The sequence below is a fragment of the Symphalangus syndactylus genome, chromosome 6 (assembly GCF_028878055.3).
Source record: "Symphalangus syndactylus isolate Jambi chromosome 6, NHGRI_mSymSyn1-v2.1_pri, whole genome shotgun sequence".
NCBI lineage: Eukaryota > Metazoa > Chordata > Mammalia > Primates > Hylobatidae > Symphalangus > Symphalangus syndactylus.
The window spans coordinates 102,503,339-102,530,702 of record NC_072428.2 but is presented as its reverse complement, the minus strand read 5'-3'; the positions used below and the strand labels follow the sequence as shown (position 1 = coordinate 102,530,702).

Genomic DNA, 27,364 nt, shown 5'->3' with positions numbered 1-27,364 from the left:
CAGGTCCTCATCTCTCTGATCCTGTTTCCCATCCTCTCTTTACCCTTGATGAAGATAAAATTCCTGGCTAGATACCTTGTAAGATTGTATCTTCATTGTCAAGTGAGATAGAAGAGCTGTGAGGACCACTGAGCCTTACATAAAATGTTTTCTTCTGAGAATACACTACTCTTTGTGTATTCTCCTAGGACTGGTGGTGAAGAATGTAGCTATTGCTCTCAGAAGGCAATTCATTGATGGAAGTAATTCCAGGGCCATGCTGAACCCCAGCTGAAAGTTCCTAATTTCATCTTCCATTCCTAATTATGTCTAAACATGTTCACAATAGTGTTCAACACCTAGATTTGTAGCAGTTACTGTCATGATCTGCCAGTTCTTTTTTGCATAACAGTTTCCTCAGTCTTTGTGTAAGGGCCTTCCCCTACCTTCAGAGGATGCTAAATCAGTGTGTGAGGTAGGCTGGAAGTGCCAGGGAATTAACACTGCCCCTGGGAACAGCCCTCAACCCATGACCAATGGGAGTGGGTGAATGGCCTAGCTTTTTTGCCCCTTGGTAGTGAGCAGGGGGTGGGGGGTGTTGCGGGCAACTGTAAGAATAGTGTTCTGTGCAATCTCCCAGAGGTCCTCAGTGAGGTTGAGTCGTAGTTCCCATACCAGCAACTTTTTCCTTAATGTACAGTTTCATGGTTTTTGTTTTTTTTTTTTTCATTTTTCACTCTCCTGCTTCCTGAACTGGTATATTCCAGGTTTACCTCTTAAAAAAATGACCTGCACTAAGCACTAAAATTCTTTCTCAAGGCTGTCTGTGGGACTCAACAAGTTAAGACCCTAGTACTGATGGTTTTTCAGAAAGTCTATGTCTAACTAGCTCACAATGATATCCAAGCTATCAGCTCTCTGGCTTTATTTTGTCCTGCCTTAGTTCTATGTGAAACAAGTCTACTCCGCCTCCTGACTGACTGGACTTAGTGTATTTAGTGGTAACTTTCCAAGAGGTGGTTTCATGGTAATCCTGGCCACATCCACCATTTGCTAAGAGGCTGTGTACCTTCTAGAAGAGCCAGCTGATAAACGGCCAAGCAGATGGAGATGAAATATCACCTTTACTGCTAATTAAGATGATATTGCAGAACATGGCTTACTGCTGTGGGCAAGCAAGCTTCTTACTACTGAGGCCCCAAATTAGGCACTTATTTATATACATAGTCAGACAGTGTTGGACAACTCCAGCCTTCCAACTGCATGGGGCAGACCCTTCCACTCTGATGTTTATACAATGGTGGAGCAGAACAGGCTGTGTTCTCTCTGCAGACAGGCAAATCCCAAAGAAAAAAAGGAGTAAGGGACCGAAGCACAGATGCTAGTTCCTGTCCTTTAAATTTCTAGTCAGAAAATTCACTCCTTCTGTCTGGTAGAAGTGAAAGAGGGAGCAGAGAGAAACCAAGAATGTTATGTAATGGATTCCCTTTCTCGTAGAAGCAAAATACTTTGGAAAATGAGTTTCCCCTTTTCCAACACTCCTCAGGTTTTTGTTCTCTTTGCTCATTGGGCTTACCCACTAAGCTAAGGCCAGTCAAGAGTGTGACCATTTCCTTTGCGGGAGGCCTATCAGGACAGTGCTGCTCCCACCTTCAGGAGTGCATCTCCCACCACCCCCACCCGAATGGCCACTACTCTTTGTGTATTCTCCTAGGACTGGTGGTGAAGAATGTAGCTATTGCTCTCAGAAGGCAATTCATTGATGGAAGTAATTCCAGGGCCATGCTGAACCCCAGCTGAAAGTTCCTAATTTCATCTTCCATTCCTAATTATGTCTAAACATGTTCACAATAGTGTATCAGAGGTTCTGCAAAGAGATAATATGGCAATGTAAAGTTGCTTCAATAAAAAACATTTTGGTAAAAATTGATGTTTCAAATTTAAAAACAATCTTGACCATTGTGAATCTCTCAGGGAGAAATTAAAGTACAAAGATCGGATTCTCTTGTCTGAGTTAGTTAGAAGACATTAGAGTCTAAAATTCATCCTTCCCAATTTCTTATTCTGCTTATTCTGAACTGGATTCTTGATGCTGGGATGCGCTGTGGTTTCTTCCAGCAGCCTGGAGAGTGTCTCATTAGAATTGCTAGTGTGGCTTTCTTCTGGAATTGGAACTTGAAGTTAAACACCAAGTTTCTGGTATATCTCACTTTCAAAAGAGTATCATGAAAGCACTAACTGGCAACAAAATTAAACAAAAGAAAATGAATCAATTCCAAGATCTTCAGTAATAAGACAAAATGATGCTCCCAGAGATCTGCATTTTCCATAATAGAGACTTAGCGGTATCCTGATTTTGGATTCCCCAGGATGCTAGTCCATCTGTGTGTTACCTGATCTCCTTGATCTCTGAACTTAAACCTGATTGGGGGGAATCCTCCTGAAGACGTTAACATGTTTTATCATTCCTGGAGGAAGAATCCACAGAGATTTCTCTCAGGGTGACATATGAGACATTTGCATTCTTGCCAAGTTGAGAAATAGGCAATGATGGCAAGCCCAGTTGTGCGGTCTGTTTTGACTCTTTCTTTCCCATTCTGTATTTTCCTTTTGAGCCCTCTCTCTTCAACATCCCCTGATCCAGGGTGTTTGTGCTCTAAATAATGATGGCAGTTTCCACACTCTCCTGTGTGTTCACTTCCCAGTTCTTTGCCACAGTGGCTCCTGTTGTTGCCTTGGGCTTTGGAATTGCCTCGGCTTGTGAAGGCTGGCTTCTAAGAATAGTTTCCCCTTCATTCCTTCACTTATTTCGGCTGGAAAACATCCTCGGCCTATTCCTGAACGAAAACTGCTGTTGATGTTTCTGCAGCTTGAATCCCTAGGCGTATTGGTTGGAATAAGGCTCGGCTATGAATGATAGAAAACCTTAAATAACTGTGGGAAGGTAGAACTTTATTTCCTTCACATAAATGTGTATTTCAGCATTCCAGGGCTGTAGAGTCCTCCAAGGTGTCAGGGATCCAGATTCCTTTGACATTGATGTCTCACCATGCTTGACTTTGACCTCACTACCCCATATGCAGATATCTACATCCTAGGCTACAGGAGGTAGGAAGGGATGAAAAACAAAGCAGAGGGTGCTTATGTCCAGTATCTTAAGGAAGACTCTTGGAAGCTGTCATATGAGACCTCCTGCTTATATCTCGTTAGCCACAATTTAGACACGAGTACCCTGAGCTGCAAAAGAAGTGCAGTTCAGGATAACTGAACCTGGAAATGTAATTTTCATTTTAGGTAGCTTTATATCCAACCACACTTTATTATTATTGAAGAAAAGGAGGATGGATATTGTGGGCAACTGGACTAGACTAGTTGCACTGGGACCTGGTGAGGACAGACACCTCTGCTGAGCCCTCAGCATACAACCATCCCTTGCTTTCGATCTGTCCAGGTTCCAGCAGTACTTCTGCTCCTTTTTTTGGCAGTAGTGGATGCATTCTAGTGCTTGGTTTCTCTCTAGGCCTTTTAGGGAGAAATAGCTGAATTTGTTACAGTATAACTTACTTTTTATGTTGATCCCTTTCCTTCCCTAATGTAAATAGGTCTAATGCTACTTGTACTTTCTGTTTTTTTTTTTTTTTTTTTTTTTAACTTTCTCTTTACTGGGCCGGACATGTGCTAACATTTGGTTCTAGATTTATCTAATGGGGACTTCAGTTGTGAAAGATAAGTCAGTAGGTTTTGGTCTGCCAAAAGCAACCATTGCCCCAAAAATTTTGGCCGCCCTCACCTTTCTTAGTTATATAATCTTAACTGGCATGCATTTTCTAATTGGATTAACAGCGAATCTGAGCTTGGATTCCATTTATCACTGTCCCACCTGGCTCTCTTCTGTTATCTTCCACCTTGTTGCCTTAACTCTGTCTTAATTCTAAAAATTTCTCAGGCATGTTTCCTTTGAGGCACAAGAAGCTCTAGTATTCCTATATATAATTACAGTAGCAGCTGGAAATTCATCCAATAATTCCTTGAATGTTTTGCTTTCATCTGAAAGCAAATCTCTCAAATTGTCCTGACTTTCAGGGTACACTTGGTATCACTGTCCCAGTCTTTAAAGAGCAGTTCCCAGTGGTTTTTGTCAAGGTGTCTCTATGTAGCTTAGAGCTACATAGAGTCCTTCGCCAATAGTGGCCTATGTTCTTGCTCCATCTAGGAGTCAGTACAGTTTGCTGAGATTTTGCTTCTATTCTTGTTAGATTTCTTTGGGTCAAAGTTGCCATTTTTGTCCCCAGATAAACCTGAAAACGTTTAGCCACTTAAAAAAACAACTAATATGAATTAAACCCTAAGTACAACATCTTTTCCCTTTTATGTGTTGGTCTGTTCTTCAATTTCATTTTTCCTTTTATATCTATTTGACTTGTTCTCTATCGACTTTCTCTCCAAAAAAGCTTTCTCCTTCCCAAGTTTAATTACTTAGTTTATTGTGTTCTCATTCTTCCACTGCTCCTGTCCTAACACTGAAGCATGCTCTAAAAACCTCTTCAGACATTCCTTGATGTCCTGAACAAACCTGATTCCTACAGACAGACTGCTGTAGGCACAGTCTAATTGCCTAGACCGCCTCTTTAGTCTTTGGTTTTAAAATATTTAACTTAATTGTATCTTTAACTTAGGCATTTATCATTATAATACAGGCTCCTATATCTTTGTTTGCTTAGTTTTCAATAAAAGTCTTCCATGGTGTCTGCAGAGTGGGAGGGTTAGAAATCTAGAGCTGTGGCCAGAGCCTATGTAATTACCAAATACAGTTGAGTTAGGACCGAATGGTGGGAGCAGGTTGAGTCTCTGGACAGGCAATACGACTCCAAGATGAGTTTTGGGGCATTACCTACACAGACTAGCATTAATAATTGAAAACCAGAGCCTCAGACTCCAGCATTCTGTAGCACATATGCTGCATAAAGAACACACTGTAGGGCTGGGCGTAGTGGCTCACTTGAGGTCAGGAGTTTGAGACAGCCTGGCCAACATGGTGAAACCCCATCTCTACTAAAAATATAAAAATTAGTCGGGTGTGGTGGTGGGTGCCTGCAGTCTCAGCTACTCAGGAGGCTGAGGGGAGGTTGCAGTGAGCCGAGATTGCACCACTGCACTCCAGCCTGGGAGACACAGCGAGACTCCATCTCAAAAATAAAAAAGTAAAAAATAAAAATAAAAACCCACTGTAAAGAAAGGTCAGAAAGGCCTTTAGGAGGGTGATTAGGTCAGAAGGGCAGCCGTCATGGATGGGATTAACGACCTTATAAAAGGGTTTGCTATAATTTCAATGTTTTGATGTTCCCTCCAAAATTCCTGTTGAAACTTAATTCTTGCTACAACAGTGTTAAGAAGTGGGGCCTTCAGAAGGGTGATCAGGCCATGAGGGCAGAGGCCTCATCACTGGGATTCATGACCTTACAAAAGGGCTGGAGGGAACTAGCTAGGCCCTTTTGTCCTTCCATCCTTTTGTCCTGTGAGGACACAGCCTTTGTCCCCTCTGGAGGATGCAGTATTCAAGGTGCCATCTTGGAAGTAGAGACTGGGCTCCCGAACTGGACACTAAACTAAGATCACGGACCTCCCAGCCTCCAGAACTGTGAGAAAAAAAATCTAATTGTTTATAAATTTTCCAGTCTCAGGTATTCCGTTACAGTAGCAGAAATGGACGGAGACAATGAATGACAATGGAACATGTTAAATAATATAAAGAAGATACTATCATCCAAATCCAGAAAGCAAGGCAACTAATCCAATTGCTTTAACAAATAAGTGAATAAGTGCTTTAACAAACTGTGAATCGTTATAGATTAAAAGACCCTTAAGAACCACACCAACCAAATATAGTGCATGGATCTGACTTGGAACCTGATTAAACAAACCAACTGAAAAAAGACTTTTTTTTTTTTTTTTTGAGATGGAATCTTGCTCTGTCACCCAGGCTGGAGTGCAGTGGCATGATCTCAACTCACTGCAAACCTCCACCTCCCAGGTTCAAGCAATTCTCCTGCCTCAGCCTCCCAAGTAGCTGGGATTACAGGTGCATGCCACCACACCTGGCTAATTTTTGTATTTTTAGTAGACACGGGGTTTCACCATGTTGGCCAGGCTGGTCTCAAACTCCTGACCTTGTGATCCACCCACCTTGGCCTCCCAAAGTGCTTGGATTACAGGCATGAGCCACTGTGCCTGGCTGAAAAAAGACATTTTAAAAAACTTTTAATTTTGAAATAATTTCAGACTTTCAGAAAAGTTGCCATAGTACAAAGAATCTCCACGTACTTTTATCTAGATTCCCTAAATGTTAACATCTTGCCATGTTTACTTCATTATTCTCTATATACCCTTGTTAGTTTTTTGGGAGTAAGTTGCAAACAAAATGCTCCTTTACCCCTAAATACTTCAGTGGTATGAATATTTCCTGAAAACAAATATATTCTCATCCCACAGTACAGTTATCAAAATCTGGAAATTAACAACAATACCATAACATTTACTACAAATCTTATTCAAATTTTGCCAATTGTCCTGCTAATGTCTTTTGTAGCAAAAGAAAAACTTTTTTTTCTTGGTCTAGCATGCAATCCAGGATCATGCTATGCTATCTTTAGCCACCTTTAATCTGATATAGTTTTTCAGTCTTTGTTTTTTATGATAAGATTTTTGAAGAGTAAAGGCCAATTATTTTGTAGAATGTCCTTCAAATTTGGATTTTTTTTTCCATTTTTCCTTTTTTTGAGACAGTCTTGGTCTGTTGCCCAGGCTGAACTGCAGTGGTGCGATCTCGGCTCACTGCAACTTTTGCCTCCTGGATTCAAGCGATTCTTGTGCTTCAGCCTCCCGAGTAGCTGGGACTATAGGTGCATGCCACGCTGCCTGGCTAATCTGTGTATTTTTGGTAGAGATGGGGTTTTGCCACGTTGGCCAGGCTGATCTTGAACTCCTGACCTCAGGTGATCCTCTGCCTTGGCCTCCCAAAGTGCTGGGATTACAGATATGAGCTACTGTGCCCAGCCTCAAACTTGGATTTGATTGTTTCTTCATTATATCTAAGTTATGCATTTTTGGTATAAATCTACAAAAGTGATATTCTGTCCTCCTCAGTGCATCTTATCAGGAGGCACACAATATTCATCAGTAATGAAACTGATAATATTGTAAACATACATTTTGAGACAAATGGGAAAAACTGAAAACAGATGATATTAAGTTAATGTTAATTTTTTTTAGGTGTCATAATGGTATTGTGGTTATGTTTTTAAAAAATGGTATTTAATGTTAGTGACATACACATTGCAGGGAAAAGTGAAGTTAACTGGCTTGATGTCTATTTCCAGGGAATTTGGCCACCCTAGGCAGAAAGCGGTAATGATAATATAGTCAGCTCTTGATTGTTCTAATATAATGGCCAATTTGCATATTATCCAGGTCTTTGACCATTTCTTCTTTCTTCTGTGGCTTTTCTTTTAGTCATTACATTTATAGCTCACCCAATATAGTACAGAAAGGACATTCAAATTTTGCAACTTGTTGGATGAAGAAGGTCCTTGGGGAGGAGACTGAAACTACTGACTGAAAAATCAGGTTTATAAATAATTTGAACATTTCATTTCTTTGTAATTGGCATATCCTTCTATAGATAATTATGAGTTTAATGAAATGAGATAATTTAAGATGATCACACAATAAAACTTTATAGCTAAAATACAAAGTCTTCATCTTATTTTCCTACTTCATTTTTTTCATGTTCTTAGTAAGTGCATTTTTCTACTTTATTTTTTGAAAAGCACATTCATTTTTGAAAAGTTTATTTCACCAAGGACTAATCTTTTGTTGATGTTCAAATTTAACTTTTATTTTGTTTAAATTTATTCTTTCATGTCTGTCTCATAGGAGAAAAACATGAAAAATTGCTTCTGTGGTAGTTTCTTCTAGTTTTTCAAGTACTCTTGTAGTAGCAACTGGTTCAAAATACTGCTTTGTTTCAAAGCATACAGTTTAGATATATCTTCACTGATGATGGGAACATTTTCATTTTGTTCCTGAGCTGTCAGGTCACTTTCACTGTCAGATAGTGTACACAGGAGAGTGTCATTTTCATAGGTTGGAAAATAATACCTGAAAACAACCACAGATACATAGTATTAAATTACCAAACTAATAGTGTCCAGGTAGCTGAATGTACACATTTACTATAATTTTGCCAGGTATCCTTGCCAACAATTTCATAGCATTTTGCAAAGGCTATACTGGAGACAACTTCTGATTGCTTTCACTTTGACTTTTACTGGCTGACATCAACCTTACCAAATCTACTATCTAGATTTGGTAAACCAAGATCGTGGACCTCCCGGCCTCCAGAGTTGTCTCTGGAGTTGCCCGCTGGCCACTTAGCCTCTGCTTGATCATCTATCATGATAAGAAACACACTATCTTCGAAGGTAGCTGACCCTAGTAGTGGGTAGCTCTAGTTGTTTGATACACCTCCTATGAAGCTAAAAATGACATCTTTCTCATTTCCACTCAAAGGTCCTAGTCTTTCCTTATAAGTTAACAAACTTCAAATATAGTAATTTTTTCAAAGACAAATTCTTCAAATACTTGAGAATAATAAGCTCTCCCTTGTGTTTTGTTTTCCAGCCTAATTGTTCCTTCTTTCTAGGTAATCACAAAATGAAACACTTATGGAATATAAAGTTTGTTATTCTGGTTTCTTCTCTGAATACATTTTGAAGTTACTTTTGGAATATTACAAATTTTAATTTATATAAGAAGGATTATAAGAACAGGGTACCCTCACAAGTGTGGGATTTTCTGAAGGAGAAAAACTAGAACTTTCTGGTTAAAGTTCTGGGGGAACTGACTTAACATTCCCTAAGAACAGAAGGAGCTCTGGGCAGCTAGAACCCCACAGCCTCTCAGAGGAGCCCTCGACTGAGGTTATCCAGAATGATGTGAGAGCCAGTCCAGAAGGTTCTTGGCAAAGGACACTTGGGAACCAGTCCACAAGGTTCTGGCAAAGGATACTTGCGAATCCAACAACAGATGACCAACTGCTTAATTATTTCAAGTGCCAGTATACAAAATATATACCAAAAGTCCTAGCAGTATGCAAACTCTGACACAGTAATTTTACTTCTAGGAGTTCAGCTTAATGAAATAATTAGATAAGTGTGCTAAAAGGTAGGCATATAGATATTCACTGTATCATTATAATAGCAAAAAGTAAGAAACAACCTAAATATCTCACAGAATAGATTATATCCATACAATGGATATTTAGCAACCATTAGAAAGGATGCAACAGATGGATCTGGCTATAGAAAGATATTTACAATATTCTGTTAATAAAATATGATTTAAAAAATCTGTATCGACTTCATCTCTCTACATATGTATCTATCTCCATATCACAAATACTGAAAAACATTTGGTTTCATTTATAAGAGGGGGATTATTTTAAAAATAAGCCTTTTGAATATTTTTACATTTTTCCCCACACTATACTGATGTATACTTTTTATAATAAATATGTATTCCTTTTCTTCTGTAGGTTTAAAGAAATTAAATAAAGGGACAAAATCAAAGAGTTGGAGTAAAGAAGTGCACATGTGGTTTTGCAGTACGTACTCCAGTTGATCCCACGTCTTTCTATTGGGGAGCAGCGAAGTGTGTTTAGTTTCTTCCATGTGAGTTCTTAAGTCTGCTTTGGATTTGAACTTCACATGGCAGCCATAACATCTGCATTGGTGAACTTGCCTCCGAATAAAATTGACCAGTTTCACTTGCTGATAGAAATTTAATCCTGAAAATGACAAAACACAGAATCATTAGACAACTGTTCAGACCCATTTTTTGCACTATTATAATTTCTTAAAGGAGCTGCTTATTTTTATTAATCAACCTGAAGAGGTAGTACAATTATAAAGCATAATAATAGATACCAAATAATAACAGCCCATATTTACACAGGGCTTATGAGCTAGGCACTATTCTAATAATCTTCCATGTATTAATACATTTAATCTTCATAAAACTCTATCAGATAGGTAGTATCATACCTACATTACATATTAGGAAACTGCCTAGCATCGCATAGATAGCTGTCAGCTGCAAAGCCCATGCTTGACTACTAAGCTAATTATATAAACAATGTATATACATGTCTATAAGAGCAGCAAAGTAACACATCCAAGGACCTAGGAAAGCAGTGACTGAGCTGAGCTGTGAGAAGTAAGTTTTTTACTGTCTTAGATCTATTAGCAAGTCAGTACTTTATGTATGTCTTAATGCCCCAAATCCTTCTATTGTTGTGATACTTAGAATGATGCAATTGGGTACACCTATAACAAACAATCCTAGCTATACTGCTAAGCAGTGCAGTAGGCATTTACCATACGTTATTCACTCCTCACAACATTTTTCTGACCTGAGGCCCAATGTCATAGCCAGTAAGTGCCAGAGCTGGAATCTGAACTCTACTTTGACTTAAAAATCCATATTCTACTAGCCCCCTCCAATTTATGATATATTATTAACCACTAACTTATATTTCACTTGAAGCACTCATATATGTAGGAAAGAGGAAGAAGGAGTATATGAAACCAAAAACCATATTTGACCATTATGGTTGAGCATCACTGCTTCACAGAGAGTTCTGTCAAGACCATCTATAGAGAGACAGGTTTTGGTGGTGCACTCTCCAATCATAGCTACTGAACATAGGCATAGCTTACAGGATGGTTTATAAAAAATGAAGCATCACAGAAAAAAACTTCGGAATCAAACTTACCAAGTTCTGACTTTATTTTGAGAAGATCAAATTCGTGTGCATCCTAAAAAAAGGAATGAATACATCTGTAAGCATATGAATTATTTAATCTTTCAGGCTGAAGTTATAAACAGCTTATTCACAGGAGTTTGAGTAGTTTAGAAACTCAGTCTGAGTTCAGTACCTTCTGCTTTTGAAGTCTTCCAAGTCTAACTACTTCCCTCCATACCCAACTTCTTTTTACAGCATAGTCCAAATAAGTCATGTCAATCAGTTAAATCATCATAATTGGGCCGGGCGCGGTGGCTCACGCCTACAATCCCAGCACTTTGGGAGACCGAGGCAGGCGGATCACCTGAGGTCAGGAGTTTGAGACCAGCCTGGCCAACATGGCAAAACCCGTCTCTACTACAAATACAAAAATTGGCTGGGTGTGGTGGTGGGTGCCTGTAATCCCAGCTACTCAGGAGGCTGAGGCATGAGAATCGCTTGAACCTAGCAGGCAGAGGTTGCAGTGAGCTGAGATCGTGACACTGCACTCCAGCCTGGGTGACACAGTGAGACTCCAACTCAAACAACAGCAACAACATTATAATTGCTCATAGCTTATATCTATAGTTTTTATAATTTACAATGTATCCATTTTGTAGCCTTCTAAAAACGTAGAAGTCTATGTATGCATTCTGCAGTGTGATAAATGTGTAGGTAAGATATGTTTCTGTTGTACTGTGCATTTGGACTAGAATTATGGATATAGGTTCTCTGCCCCACATAGGTTTTTTACAAATTCTGCTTTTCATTTTATGCTGTCAAATACACTGTTTAAACCTCAAAGCTTCTCTTCACTCACACCTTCCTATAAATCACATTTCTTTTGATTTTTACAATGCACTTATTTTTTGCTTGTTTGTTTGACACCTGCAATTGTCTGTGTAAATGTTTTAACCTACAATCTCACAGAGGATAAAGACCATTTAACTCACTGGGATGGCATTTAGTGTAGCACCATATGCAGGATGATTAGGAATTCGTGATGTTATCACTGAAAGTGACCCAGCAGAGATTAAGGACACCTGTCAAGGATGCCAAAAAGGTAATCCCTACACAGGATAGGCACACTAAGGCTGCCTTCAATACAAAGACACTAAGATATTATGAATTAAATCTAAATACAGGAAATTATACACACATACTAGTGGGAACCTTTTTCAGAGAAACTAAAATCAAGGAAAATGCTTATGGTCTTTTGAGCGCTTTCTAGGTCCCTATTTTACTAAACTAAGAACAGTATTTCTGAATAAGGGTGGGGTGAAAGTAGAGAATATGGTCCACTATTGGCAGAGGTGGCTGCAAGGAGGGGACACAGAGATATCAGAATCATCCAGTAATATTTTTCTATTATAATCACCCCTCTGCCCACAAGCTGTGATACTATCATGAATCATTAGATGTTTCCCTTCCCTATCCGCCTTGTGCAGCTAAGGATCAGAGGTGTAGGGTGTGTGTCCTCTCTCAGGTATACTGGGGTGAAAAAGGTTTAGAACTGCTAGCTCCAAGCTTCACTATAACATAAAAATGGCATCCAGAAAGGAAAGCCCACACTAGGAATGCTCCCTAATTTCTTCTCTCCAAATCCTGGCACCTGAGAGAACTGTAGGATCATGCCCTAGAACCTCTCTACCCACCCTCCTTTTTTCCTATTCTTCCGGGGCCTTTGTAAATGGCAATGTTCTCCCTTCTTGCTCTCCTATTCACCAGCACAAGCAGCACTGGAAAAAACACTCAGAACCTGTCCCACCTGCTGAGCTAGAATGATCTTGTAAGCATCTCAAAGGTGAGATGGCATCAGTGGTCTGAGAAATCTCACAATAACAAACAGCTCACTCAGGTCCACTCAACTGTACTAACTAAATTGCCCTGAGCTCTGGTTCTCCCTGACAGACCTGGCCTGTCTCTTCTGTTTGGAATAATGATTGGGAAACTAAAGTATAAGCAGATGAGGGTGCAACAACTACCAGCTTTCTCCTGTCAGAATAAAACAAAATTCAAATAAATACAGGTATCTTACCTCCATGTGGACATACAACTTCTCAATTGTTTCTGCTTGCTTTTCACAAAATAAGCAGACGGCAGAGGCAGGGTATTCTTCCCAATCAGACCAGTCGCTGAATTAAAAAAGAAAAGAGAAAATACGGAGACTCCCTTCATTAAGACAGTATACTACACAGTGACTTGGTACTGCTTTCTCCTTACTAAAAATCCCTGCCAATCTCTTTCAACTCTGACATTTTGGTAAAGACTGTCACATCATATTGTGACTCTCAGATATAGCTTTTGAAATTCAAAGCAGCACCATGAAATTAATATACATAGTGAACAGTTGCTGTTCCATTTTCTCCTATTTGCCATTCTTCTGAGTAGCTATCTCAGTCCAGAGTCAGAGGAATGTCGTCCTGAGACAATGAGGTTTAATTTGCAAAGGAGACATATCAGAAAATGTGATGCTCTCTCTCATTAACCACAACCACTGAGTGCACACGCTGTGAGGTGTGATGCTGGGAATGTGTTTCTGCATGACAAACAGTGTATTTTACAAAGGCAAACCGTGTCTCTTTCACGAGGGAAATACTGATTATTTTAAACTGGGCAAGTGTTAAATCTGGTGGTAGACAGGGAACTCAAAAAGGATACAGGATCCCTTTTACCACTTTCCCTGCTCCTTGCATTTACCTTTTTGAAATACTACCAACTTCTTATCTTTCCCAAACCAGGAAAACTGCCAGGAGGGAAGAGTTGTGGAGACGAAGAACACCCATTCAAATTCAGATGAGAGAATTTCTCATGGCAAGCTCAGAAATGATCACTGATAAGACTCTCAAGATCAGCCTAACCCAATTCACACAGAAGCTTCCCTATTAGAAAACAGGAAACATTTTCCTTAACTCTATCCATCCAGGAGGGAGCCACCAGTCCTGGCCCAGGTCATGACTTACTATTTATAACCTTTTGTGTCATAAAAACTTCAACATTCACGCATTAAATATTCCAACTAGTATGTCTTAATGGGAAAGATGTTTTTATTTCAGTCTGGAAGATTCTCTGCCTGAATCTCTATGCATCAAGAAAATTCAGCAAATGGCAGCTCTCTACCTTTGGGCTTTACTTCACTATTAAAATAATAGTAATTTAAAATCCTGAGAGAGAAAAAACACCAAAAAGCTTTGACTGAAAAGAAGATGAAAAATAAGAAATCCTTTTAGGTTGAAAAGAACATTTCTCAAGCTTATAATTTCAAGCAAAGAAGCTGTGAATGTTTAAAGTTAGTCATCAATGGCCTGAACACAGAACAGGATTAACTTCAATGCAGTTATATTCTCTATTCCAATGACAGCAACATAGAGAGTTCAAAGATCACATCATTTCAAGGTCTGAGCACTAACTGAGCAGGCAAAGCACTTCGGAATGTATTTTTCTCTGAATTATATATTACTTGTGTGTTCAATCAATACCTTTAATTTAGTTGGAATAACAGTGTCTTTTGGAATTTTTATGTCAAAGTTATTTTGAATTCAAGTTTTTGCCACATTACATGAAGGGATGCATGGCTCAGAGAATTTTTCTTCTTATGTTCCCTCTTCATAATTTAAACCAAACTAAAGCATTGTCCTCTTACTGTTGGAACACTGCAATTAATTAGCAGCAATAACAACTCTTACTCTTCCTGATGGTCCAGCAACTCCCGATCATCTTCCAACTGAACTTCTTCCCACGATTTTCCAAGTTCCTTTGTAGGAAGAACAGAGGGATGAGAGAGATTGGAGGAGAGAGAAGGGAGAGAGTACGTAGAACTTTGAAAAAAATCAGAACCAAAAAAATAAACAAAACCACCCATGTTTAAATGGTTTTGAAACAGTACAAGTAGGATATACAGATGGCCCAACTTATGATGGTTTGATTCAACACTTTTTTTTGACTTAATGACAGTGCAAAAGCAATACGAAGTTGAAACCTTAATGAGATAATTTTTTAGAGAAGCAGCAATATCCTTTCAGTCAAGTTCTTTTCTCTTAAATTTGAACCAGTGTGTCTCAACCCTGAATGTGTATTAGAATATCTGGGATTCTAATGGCCTTTGTTCATTGTTACATTTCCAGAGCCTGGCATACAGTGGGTACTATTACTATAAACTATTTTTTGAGTTGAATTAGAAAGTAGAATTCAATTTGTTAGAACTAAAAAATAAAAAAATACACCTGAGGTCAATTTAGATTCTACCTCAAAAGGTGTTTTTAAGGTGATTAGTGAGTTACTGTCTATAAAGAAATAGTACTAGGCATGAGTAGGTGCTCTAGTACCTACTCAAATCCCTTTTATCCCTTACCATCAGTGGAAAAGTTCCACTCTTTTGGGGCTATGTCTGGCAAGCCTAGTCACAGCGTTAGCAAAACTTTATGGAGTGATGAGTAGGAATGATTTATTTCTTTTGTTCCCCTTGGGCCGTTTCTTCCTCTCTTCTTGCCCTGTCTTCTTTCTATCCAATCTTCCCACTGTGCCATGCAAAAGCAGACAGTGTCACAAAGAGAGAGGTAGGAACATTAATGGATATGTTTTCAAGCAGCTAAACTATGGTTAGGATCAAGCCCACCTGACCTGCTACAAGCATGGATAGCTTTGTTGTTCAATATTCTTCTTTTGAAAAACAAAACCAAAATTCACTCAATTATGGACTCTTTTTCCCCCAAATAAAGGTATTCATCTAGCTAAAAACAAAGAACTATGAGTGCCATTATGATTTAGAAGGAGAAAGAAAATCCATCATTCATCAACTTAATGAGAGGTTTTGAAGCTGTCATTATCTATCAGCTAAATGATGCATACATTTAGATATACAGAGATCTATCATAATGTCATTAGAGATGGTTAATTTGGACTCTATAATGTACTTCCCAGAGTCATCATGAAGTGTCTGAACCTCATTACAGAACACCAAAAATGGCCTCAACACTGCCAACAAGATGCTTGTCAGAAAGTTTGGCAATGAATTAAATCTTTCATGCCTTACTTCGTTTTTCTGTACTTGGACTTAAGGTCATGGTTTTATTGCTACAAGGTATTACTAAAGTATGGGCCTTCTGTGACTTGATAATTCTGAATGATAAGGGCAAATGCTGCTTGTCAATGAATATTTTGAGCCAAAAATAACAAAAAAAATCTTTCACTGTTAAACTTCTAAACTCAAAGCATTATTTTGCAACTTCCTCAGTGTTAGGTACAATATGTAGAGATTTATCTAGGCCATACAGCATTAGCCACTTACCCTACTTGAGAGGAAAATGAATGTACATGTTTATTAGTATATTAGGAAATAAGCAATTTGCATGTGACAGTGGCCCAGTTTCCTAGAGTGCTCTGATTTGGTACAGTTAAAAATATGATTTATTATAGAAACAAGACCCAAAGCAAAAAAAAAAGCACATAACTCTCTAATTAAGACACTGTGCCTGCTAATGAATCATGTCAGGAAAGCAAAGAATGTAAGAAAAACAAAGTTTGGAAGGCATATCACTAAAGATGTTCAGACACCCCCTCAAACCCCTGCATCAGATGGCTCATGAATAATAAGAGGGTGGAAAAAAACATGGAAAAAAAAGATCCCCTTCACCCATCACACTTCTGCCCTAATACATACTCACTTACATGTGCTTACACAAAACTCCATCAGAAACAGAAAGACGAGTGTTTTCAGTGTAAATAACTTCACTAGAGAGAACTATAAAAAACGATGAAAAATCAGTTAAAAGCCTACTTTTGTTTTAAGTGGCTTTGTATACTTAAAGAATAAAAAAATTTAAATCAAAGAATGATAAAAATCATAGCAAAACCAATTCCCTTTAGCAAAACTCGGTTTGAAACATGAGCATCATAGGAATATGTAGCTGAAGCCTCGATGTTAAGCAGTCTGTTGCCCTCTGAGGAAGGGTTATCTGAATGTGAACCTAACTGGCACCTTATCCCCAACCCATCCTCACTACCTGCTGAACTCTTTTGTTTGTGAGAAAGCAAAGCAAGAATTTGAAGTAGATTAATTCAGACTATGCAAAAGACTTTTAATGTTTTTGCAAGTCTGTTACTATTCAGAAACTGATATGAATGATTCAGCACAGAAATTATCTCATCTAAGAAGGAAAATGGAACTTGTCAATTTGCTGAGCTCAGAAAGCCAAATGCAGCCTCTCTGTCCATTGGCTCTATTTGTGCTGCCTATTAGAGTGTATCTTGCCACGGATATCCTGGATGTTCCCATCATTGTTGCGCTGGCAGAGTCTATGGCGTTGGAAGTGGAGGTGAGGAGCTCTGTGTATAAATGACTCAGTGACTGCATATATCTGCTATAGGAGAGGTCAAACGCTGACTTTCCATATACCATTACAAAGGGTCCAAACTAACGTGCTTACATGGTGGTTTTCCATACCGACTTCTGAACTCTTTGAAAGTAGTGACTCAAATCAGCCTTTCTGTCTACAGTATTTTTTCTTTCTCTTCTAGCATCTGGTACCTGGAAGGCACTCAAATGTAAGTAGAATGTATGATGTCAATAAAATGGATGTATAAACCCACTACTAATATAACAATTCTATCTTTTGCCCACACTCATGCACTCATGTGAGCCATTTTCCTCAGAGGGATAACAAGGGAATATCTTTCTCTTTTTTTTTTTAAATATTGTCATTATTCATTGTTTAAAATTTTAGAATTTATTCTTCATATTGATTTATTACTCATGTTCTTCACGTTAAATATTATTCTTTAATGAGGTCTGAAATAATACTAAAATGATACTGAGAAGAAACTGGCCTTTATTTTTCTCTACCTATACTCTGTTAGTATTTGGGACAGTTTTTTATACACTTGTTCTATATAATATTATACTTTTAATGTATAACAGTATTCCTTCAAATATTCCTAGAATGTTACTAAGGCTGATACCTCTGGTAAGCACCCCTCTAGTTTAGTGCCTGTGTATATCTTTAGTGAAGCCAATAGGCTTCTTCACTCCTTTTCAAAGGTGTTTACATCATTTCCATAATGCTAAGGCATCATAACACATTTTAGGTTTTCTTTTTTTGTTAATCATTCTTAAGTTTTTGGTTATTTACCTCAGCAGGAATTTTGCATAGGAATAGGGAATAGAAAATAGGGAATAGGAATAGGAATAGGAATCGGAAACGGGCTAGGAAGACTAAGAATGTGCAGCAGAGCCTTAAAGTGCTGATTAAAGTCAGTTTTACTTTGACCTTGGCTCACTTTTTAGTTTATTACAAAAGAGAATAGGCAAAGGTGGGTGAATAGATCATTATGAACTCATCACCATTACTTGACCAAAATACCCAACCCAAAGCATAAGATGTAGGTACTAGTCTTGCCTCAATTGTAAAAATGAAGGAAACTGATGCACAGGATAAGTAACTTGCCCTAGCCATGTGACCTTTGGAAAATTAGCCTCTCTGTGCCCCAGTCCCCTTACCTATAAGAGGCTTAATAACAATACCTGTGTCATAAAATTTGACTTAAATTAAACAATTTAATGTAAATACCTAGGATAGTGCCTGCAGATTGTAAGTATCAAATAGCTGCTAGTTAAAAAAAAGACTTCTATCAATATGACTCTAAAGTTGTAATTTAATTTTCATTTTGTACGTTGTTAAAGCCCTTAACTTTCTCTTGAAACACTTCTCTTAATCTGTGGTCCACACCACATCAAATCCGTGCCCTGTGTGAGCAGCACAATCTAGCATGCTCATCTAGAGATGGCTGGCCCTGGCAGATGATTTCGGTTTTGACAGCTGCCCTACTTGATGCCCAGGAAATGAAGTATCATACTTTTCTAAAAGTGCTGGCAGAATAAGAGTAAGCAAATCCTTTGAAGTCTCCTCTAAAAGGTAAAAACCTCCAGCTATATAATGTTCTGCTAGTCTCAAGCTCTTGAATATTAGTTTTAAAAGAGCCCCAGAAAGAAGAACTATTAAATTGCTCCTATAGCTAGATGCAGTAGCTGAATATTTCTTAGAGCTAGCACTGAAGTCCACTCCCTATTAGACTGGGCTGGGTCCTGAAGCAGCATTTGCTCTAGGAAGTAAAGACTGAGTGATTTCGAGAAAAGATTGAAGAGATCAAAGGGTACGTTTGCCTTTAGCTGGTTGTAAAACATTTGTAGAAAACCATGGCAACCTCTTAGAGTCAATCTTCAAACACACGTTAAACTTGCTTCTCAAGGGGAATTTTAACACTACAAGGAATAGTTAGAACAGGCAAAATTCCACCCTAAAGTAGAGATTTCCAACATAATTCAGGGTATGCTTGTTTCTATCCAATAGATAAAATGGCTGATTATATTCAATTAGCATTTTGTGACCAGTGGGTTTGGGTTTTAATTCATTTACACTGAGAGGAAAAAAAAATTCCATTTGCTTAAGAAAAATGCCCATTCAAAACAGAACTCTCCATTTTTCTTCCAGTTCCTCTGGAGAGTTACATGACCTCTTCTTTTATATGAGTAGTTTCCCTCCTTTATCATATATATTTTTTAAAAATCAGTAGATTGAAGGCAGGTCCAGTTCCCCAGTCATTGTTGTCTATCAAAAATCCCCTCCCATATTTCCAGATGCCTCTCTCCCATCCCCCACTGTCTCCATCTGAATGCCTCTTCTTGAAATCTACAGAGGCCAGCAAATGGCATTGAGGTTTCTGTGGAAGGAGAGCTATCAATACATTTAAAATCCTTGGCATGGTAACCTGGTTAGTCTACCTTACAAGCCAAACAAATAAAAATCCCCTTCCATAGTAAAACGGTTTGGTTTCCTCGAAACTTCCCTTAAAAATAAGCTGACTGAAGAGAATGATAAAGATACACACTTTTGTAGGGGTGAAGGGGAAAGAGCAAAGAGATTGCTTTTAAAGAATTATTTTGCATAGCACCTAGCACATCTAGTACTCAACTGTTTCTTTTGAATAGAATATAGAAGTCTCTCTGGCCAGGTGTGGTGGCTCAAGCCTATAATCCCAGCACTTTGGGAGGGCGAGGCAAGTGGATCACTTGAGGCCAGGAGTTCGAGACCAGCCCGGCCAACATGGAGAAACCCTGCCTCTGCTAAAAATACAAAAATTAGCCAGGTGTGGTGTAATCCCAGTACTGTACAGTACAGTAGCTGTAATCCCAGCTACTGGGGAGGCTGAGGCAGGAGAATTGCTTGATCCCAGGAGGCAGAGGTTGCAGTGAGCTGAGATCATGCCACTGCACTCCAGCCTGGGCGACACAGCAAGACTCCATCTCAGGAAAAAAAGAGACAAAAAAAAAAAAAAAAAAAAAGGAGTTTCTGGCCCCAAGTTAAAAGATATTACATAAATGGGGGATGGTATGTGGATATCCAAATGCTGTACTTTTTTTTTTTTTTTTTTTTTTTGGTCAAGATGACTGTGAGTTCTAGAGACATGGCGTTTTTACTACATAAACACTGTCAAATAAAAGACAAGTCAAATCGAATGTCTTGTACTCTAACCATTTCAAAGCTAATCACTACTTGAATGTGCCCCTCAATTACATTTTGACCTTTGCAATAATTGCTTATTCAAATATTAGTTGGTCCTCAGAAAGATTTTGTTTGCAGTACTGTGATCAAATTTTAAATTATGAAAAGAAAGCCTTACCAAATAATTGATGACATAAAATCTGTCATATTCTCTGTTCTTAGGATTAATCTTACGATGCTGTTTTTTCCTCATGTGATCTTTAAGTGTATTTTTGTCCCTGAAGGTCTTCTCACAGTACAAGCACTGCAAACTACAAGAAATACACAAACACTGATAAACAAGTCTCTTGTATAGTTGCTGCAATAATCCTTTATCATTATTGAGTTTCGTATTTATTCATTTTAGGTCACACAGAATCTTCAAATGGGATATACCATCCTTGTCAGAATCCCCCCTCACTTTATTCATTTGGCTTTGCAGAGTGCATACTATGGTGAATTTTGTAGTCAGCTAAGTTGACCAACTTGGCTGTTCAGTTAAGACTGAGACAAAGACAGGTAATATCCAAAAATTGTTTTAGTTCTTTACTAACTGAATTACCTATTCTAAAATAAGTATGTAAGTATGTTCTTCAAATAATTATAATGACTTGCACTGACTGCACCCATTGTATATAATAATTAGTACGTAGTTTGGGATATCCTGAGAGCTGATTGGCAGGGTTTAATTCCTTGCTCCAGTGCCAGCTAGCTGTGGGACTTGGTAAAGTTACTTGCCTTCTCTGTTGCCATTTTCTGATTTCTAAAGTGAAGATAATACCAACATTTTAGAGATTCTTAAATGATAATTTCATATATATATATATTTATTGAGCACTTACTATGCACTATGAACTGTGCTAGGTATTTATTCATGTATGTGAATAAGATAAATAGTAGCTGTTACTACCATATAATTCTCATACATCTGCTCGAATATTTCCACTGACTGGGCATTCATTACCTAGAGAAGCAGTGATTACCAGTTTTGAGCAGATTATTAACAAAATGTCTTTCTCATACTAAGCCTCCTGACAGTTGATACAACATGTATTATAACTGCTACTCAGTAAAAAGTAGAGAGTTCTACTTTCTGGAGCCACATAGTGTCTAAGTATAATATATTTTACATGGGAAACTCTCAAATGATTGCAATCTGTTACTGTTTCAATTTTGAATTTGTTTTTATCTCTACTAAATACCTTTTCATCAATTTCTTATGCCAAAGAATATATTCCAGGGCATAATAATATTCTTTTGTAGTATATTCTTTTATAGTTGACAATTTATGGGTGATAAGCTGACTATAGATATTCATTATTGCTAATCTTGCTGGAAGGCACATCTGGTCTTATTTTATAGACAGTCGTTTAACAAAAGGGTGAAGGGACTCGATTTAACATAGTGTTGACATCAGAATTTGAGTTAAAAATTTCTTGTAATTAATCTGTATTACTTGCTTCCTCTTATTTATTTATTTATTTACTTTTGAGACAGAGTTTTGCTCTTGTTGCCCAGGCTGGAGTGCAATGGCACAATCTCTGCTCACTACAACCTGTGCCTCCCCGGTTCAAGCAATTCTCCTGCCTCAGCCTCCCGAGTAGCTGGGATTACAGGCATGCACCACCGTGCCCGGCTAATTTTGTATTTTTAGTAGAGACGGTTTCTCCATGTTGGTCAGGCTGGTCTCAAAACCCAAGCTTAGGTGATCCGCCCACCTCAGCCTCCCAAAGTGCTGGGATTACAGGTGTGAGCTACCGTGCCGGGCCCTTATTTTTTTTTTTATGTGGTTGCTCTCAATGTTGTGGGTTGAAGCACCACACTTGTTAGTATTTTATTTAAATATAGAAAACTGGGTTCTCGGAGAAAAAATTTTGGGCCCTTTCCTAGAAAGAAAAGTGGATACATTTTTGAAAGTCATTTTGGTGACCTAAAGAATTTTCTTCCTTATTTCAACAGGCTAAGCTCTAGATACGGTTGCCAGAATATGACCTTGAGGAAATGGAGTATTATATACAAATGTGAATGAAAACCAAAAGGCAGAAGAACACACACAGTATGCTATGTTTCACACAAAATTAAACACCATTCCATAATTTGACAATATATTTACCTTATTAAATATGTAGACAAGTTACAGCAAAAAATAAAGGAATTACAATTACAAAATTAAGAATAGTGGTTTCTGGGGAAATACTAATAAGGAAAGACACATAGGGAGATTCAAAGGAATTAACAATGTTCTATTTCTTAGGCTAGACAGTGAGTATATTCTTCATATCCTATACGGCATACATTGTATGATATATATATTGTTTGGTATATATAACATAGTGTATTTGAAAAATTTAAAAAACACCAAAGGGCAATATGATCTAGACAAAATAAGAACTGTCGTACAAAATGTGAACTCCTCCAACATGGGAAATTCCCACTTCTGTAATTACTCTATTAAATTAATTTAAAAAAATTCACAACACAGCCCAAGATTAAAATAGCTTTAGGCAGTGTTTCATAAATCAGTACTTACTTGTCAAGCTTTTTCTGTAATGTACACAAAAATTCATTGCAGTTTACAATGTTGTCTGGCAATCCAATGTTGAAAGCATGTTCTCTGGCCATGTGGTTCAAAATAACAGATCTAGGAAGAAATTTGAGCAATTAGGATTATTCACAAATCATCTAAGAACACATTTGGGTTGGAATAGCATTCGCATAATAAAAACACTAATTAGAGGTATAAGCAAGTGCTAAGCACTAACACAAAGATTTCAGCTATTAAAGAGTGACATTATAAAGTATATAAGTGTAACTGTCACATCAGTTCTGTAAAGGGATACCAAAGTTTGTTCCACTATCTGCTGATTGGCCACACTCTATAGAAGAATCAGGTTCTGTCCTTTAAACCAGGGGTATTGGTCCATGGCCTGTTAGGAAGCAGGCTGCACCGAAAGACGTGAGAGGCGGGCAAGTGAGCATTACCACCTGCGCTCTGCCTCCTGTCAGATCAGTGGTGGCATTGGATTCTCCGAGGAGCGTGAACCCTTTTGTAAACTGTGCATGCGAGGGATCTAGGTTGTGCACTCCTTATGAGAATCTAATGCCTGATGATCTGAGATAAAACAGTTTCATTCTGAAACTGGTCCCTGGTGCCCAAAAGGTTGGGGATCACTGCTTTAATCTATTAAATTAACTATGCTGCTTCTACTTTTCCAATTCATCATGGAGAAGAGTAAGAGGCAACTGCCTAACAGAAAATACAACCTGCTATGACCTAAGATCACAGGCATTTAGCCAGTGTATCATTGGACAATGACCTGGAACCCACAGTTAACAGGTCTATTAAATGCAAGGGCTGTGATAACCTGCAACACAATGACCAACTTCTTGATTAATTTATACAGAAAAGGACAAATGTAATTGTGTAACTTTTACATAGCAAAAAAGTATATGTGTATAATATATTCTACAGAGCTTTTATCACAACTTTAGTTCATAAAATAAAGGTGACTGTTTTGGAGAGCCTCATCAGTATAAGTACCATTGATAGACTATGCATAGTGACATATCATATGGTTTTATCTAGATTATTTAGACACTTACCTGGTCCCCCCCAAAAAGATGTTTTTAGTGTTTTTTTCCCCTTGAGAAAGTGAAATAAAGAAATAAAGCAAACATTTCTATAAAAATACTTTGTTGACTTTTTTTTTTTTTTTTTACTATGTAAGAGATACATTTATTAACCTTGTGGTTAGTATGCTCGTTTGTCTCACTGCCTATTACTGATAACTTTGACTAAAACTACTTGTTGGGGTAGTTCACAGTGCCTTTTGGGCCCACAAAGGTTTTCCCAGGGGCAGCCCAGACAGAGCTAGACCTTTCCAGGGGTTCCAGACCTGAGGCTCAGGCTGTGGAAGAGTTCAGGTGAAAGCGGAGCTGGGAGCCTCTTGTAGGCAGTGTGGTAGGTGTGTGTGTGTGTTTTGGGGTGGGGGAAGGGTGTCAGGCAGAGGGTCGGAAAGTTCCCTCTATCCCCGAGGCCATGTTGGGGTAAAGTACAGTGCCTCTGGATTCAGGGAGGTTCTCCTGGAGTGGCCGAGCCATAGTTAACATCTGCCTAGAACTTCCAGGATGAAGATCCAGAGCCTAGATTGTGCCTGGGTACTGTCAGAAATGGTATCTGACTCAAAGGGTATGGGTGGGTTGGGAGGTTCCCCTCATCCTCACCCTCAGGCTATCTAGGATCAAAATGTCTTGCCATTAAGAGTCACACTGAATGTACTCAGGGGAGCCGAATCCGGCTCTCAACCTCTCTGGGGCCCAAGAATCTGGCAGCTAGAGTCTGAGTTACGAGATGAGAGGCCAGTGGTTGGCTCATGGGGTAAATGAGTTTGGAGGCTTGGCCAGTCTCGAAGACTCCGTTCAGGTAAGCCACAGTGGCTTCTGGGATCTGAGAGGATTGGTTCAGCAAGGATTTTGGTCACAGCCAACAGCTTGCTGGGAGGGATGTGGGTGGAACTGACTGACAGTCCTTGGAACTTGTTTCCAGGCTTATAGGCCAGGTCTTCTTGACTCCAAAGTGTTCCCCCAACAGCAACCAAGCCTGTCAGGTCTACCCAGGACTTTCAGGCCTGACATCCAAGCCTTGGAATGGACCAAGAGCTGGCTCAGGAGGAATAGGTGTACTAGGAAGGTCCCCATGATCTCAGGCTATGTTGCCCCACGGAGAACAAGCCCATGTGTGAGCCTAGGCTTGCTCTGAACTTTTTTGGGGCTTGCCAGACAGGAATGCAGATATTGAAAGTGAAGGAATGAGGGCTAACAAGCAGCTGTCTCAAAGCAGATAGGAGTGTTGGGAGGCTACCCCGGCCACATACTTAATTGCTACCATCCCTAATGCCTTCGGGATTCAGGACAGTTCTACCACAGTGGGCCAAAATTGAGCCAGGTTTGCCAAGGGTTCTATGACTGACATCTAAGAGCTGGAAGGAGACTGAGTGAAGGCAAAGTCAGTGTTAGGAAGAGGGTTGGTGGGGTTAACAGTCTTCACTTGGACCCATGCTCTGATCTGGTGGTCCTTGATGTCTTCTAGTTTCAGGGGAGGTTCCCCTAGGGGTGGCCTAGCCTTAGCCAGGACTACCCAGGATTCCAAGCCTGATATCCAGGCTCTGAAAGGGGGGCCAGGTACAGATGGAACTGGTAGCAGGCTCAAGAAGGGGCTGGCTGTCCTCTCCAATACTACGGTGGTTTATTTTACATGTCAGCTTGACCTGGTTAAAGGATGCCCAGATAGCTGGTAAAAATAGTATTTCTAGTTGTGCCTGTGAGGGTGTTTCTGGAAGAGATTAGTATTTGAATCAGCAGGCTGAGTAAAGAAGATAGCCCGTACCAACGAGGGGAGGCATCATCCAAGCCATGGGGGCCCAGATAGTTGAGCTGGGATATTCATCTTCCCTTGTCCCTAGATACTCAAGTTCATGGTTCTCAGGCCTTTAGACTCAGACTGAATTTACCACTGGCTTTCTTGGATCTTCAACTTGCAGATGGCATACTGTGGCACTTCTCGGCCTCCATAATTGTGTGAGCCAATTCCCATAATAAGTCTCCGCTTATATATCTATATATACTATTGGTCCTGTTTCTCTGGAGAACCCTGACTAATACAAGTACCTAAGTGGTTTGCTAGCTAATTCAAAATTAGCTTGATTCAGCCTATTAGTCTGAGGTGAGAAGGGAGGAAAGGCTTCACCCTTGTAGCCACAGTTGCTGGTTGGTAAAGGGCCAAGAAAATCTTTGGGGCTTTGGAGTAGAGATGGCACCTTATGTGATCTGCTTCAGGTCAGATTTTGAAGTCCTTTAATTCTTGATCAGCCAAGATGATTCTCAAATTGCTGAATTACTTCTTTAATTTTTAAATTAATTCCTAATGTCAACTTGCTTTAATTTCTGGGAAATTAAATGCATAACAGTTTAAATTATTATTTCAACTTTCTTTATAAACTTTATTTTATTATTAATGACCTAACTGTACTTTGAGTACCCATACAACTATTTTGTCTTTTACTTTCAGTGCAATATGCAATAACTTACATGAGACATTCAAACTTTTATTATAAAGTACGGTTTGTGTTAGGCAATTTTGCCTACCTGTAGGCTAATATAAGTGTTCAAAGCATGCCTAAGGTAGGTTAGGTATATTACATGTTTTTTTGACTTATGATATTTTAAATGTACAATGACTTTATTGAGATGTAACCCCACTGTAAATCAAGGAGCACTGGTATTATACTTTTTCACATTCATAATGGTCCTTACAAGCATGTAATAACTATAAATACATAATACCTTTTGGGCTGAAATGAAGTTTTACTTAAAATATTATTTCGTGTACTTTTCCTTTTCAAATATTCTTTCCCTATACTTTAGGAACAAATATTTCCCTACATAGTGCTCTCTGATCTCATTTTTTTTCCTGGTTTAATACTGTTTGTAATCAGTTTTCACTAAACTTATAAATGTGATTTGGGCAAATAGGATTAAATTAAAGAAACAGCTTTGAGAGAAGCACTTCTGGAACAGTGGGGCATGGACCTCTGAAAATCTGCTCCTCTATTAAAGCAACAGTAGCACTGGTGAAAATGGTCAAAATAAACTTTTTAAGGACTCTAGAATTAACAGGAAGGATGCAACAATCCAAGGAACATTTATTTAAGAAACATGGCTCAACTGTGGTAAGAATGGTGAGCTTTGTGATGTTTTAATTTGCCCCATTCCATTCTCCTCCCCTTAGCTCCACAATAGCCTTGACAGCAGGCTCACAGCCACTGGAAGGGGCAGAATACAAGTGGGCCATTCTGAAAGAACTGTTACAAGAACTGTTACTATTCAGCCTGTATGGCAGGTGATGGGAAAAGGCCCATTCACAGGGTTTATCTTTATTTGACATGATTCAGTCCACCCATTGAAAAAATTCTCACCCCTAAGGCATTTGCCAGAAACAATCAGTGACAAT

The 27,364-nt window shown here is 38.8% G+C and overlaps 1 protein-coding gene and 1 long non-coding RNA gene across 2 annotated transcripts in view; one reads left to right on the top strand and one right to left on the bottom strand.

The window, feature by feature from the left end:
- LOC134737035 (uncharacterized) lies at positions 1-22,519 on the top strand. Its single transcript, XR_010121577.1, has 3 exons — positions 1-78; positions 9,572-9,640; positions 22,315-22,519. It is a non-coding gene; the product is annotated as an uncharacterized lncRNA (long non-coding RNA).
- ZNF277 (zinc finger protein 277) overlaps positions 7,847-27,364 on the bottom strand; it is a 139,182-nt gene continuing 119,664 nt past the window's right edge. Inside the window, exons 6-12 of the mRNA XM_055283726.2 lie at positions 22,886-22,996; positions 20,495-20,627; positions 14,506-14,573; positions 12,858-12,954; positions 10,811-10,853; positions 9,649-9,823; positions 7,847-8,136 (exon numbers count right to left, since the gene is read on the bottom strand). Coding sequence (XP_055139701.1) covers positions 7,950-8,136; positions 9,649-9,823; positions 10,811-10,853; positions 12,858-12,954; positions 14,506-14,573; positions 20,495-20,627; positions 22,886-22,996 — 814 coding nt within the window. The 3' untranslated portion in view covers positions 7,847-7,949. The remainder of the gene's footprint in view (positions 8,137-9,648; positions 9,824-10,810; positions 10,854-12,857; positions 12,955-14,505; positions 14,574-20,494; positions 20,628-22,885; positions 22,997-27,364) is intronic.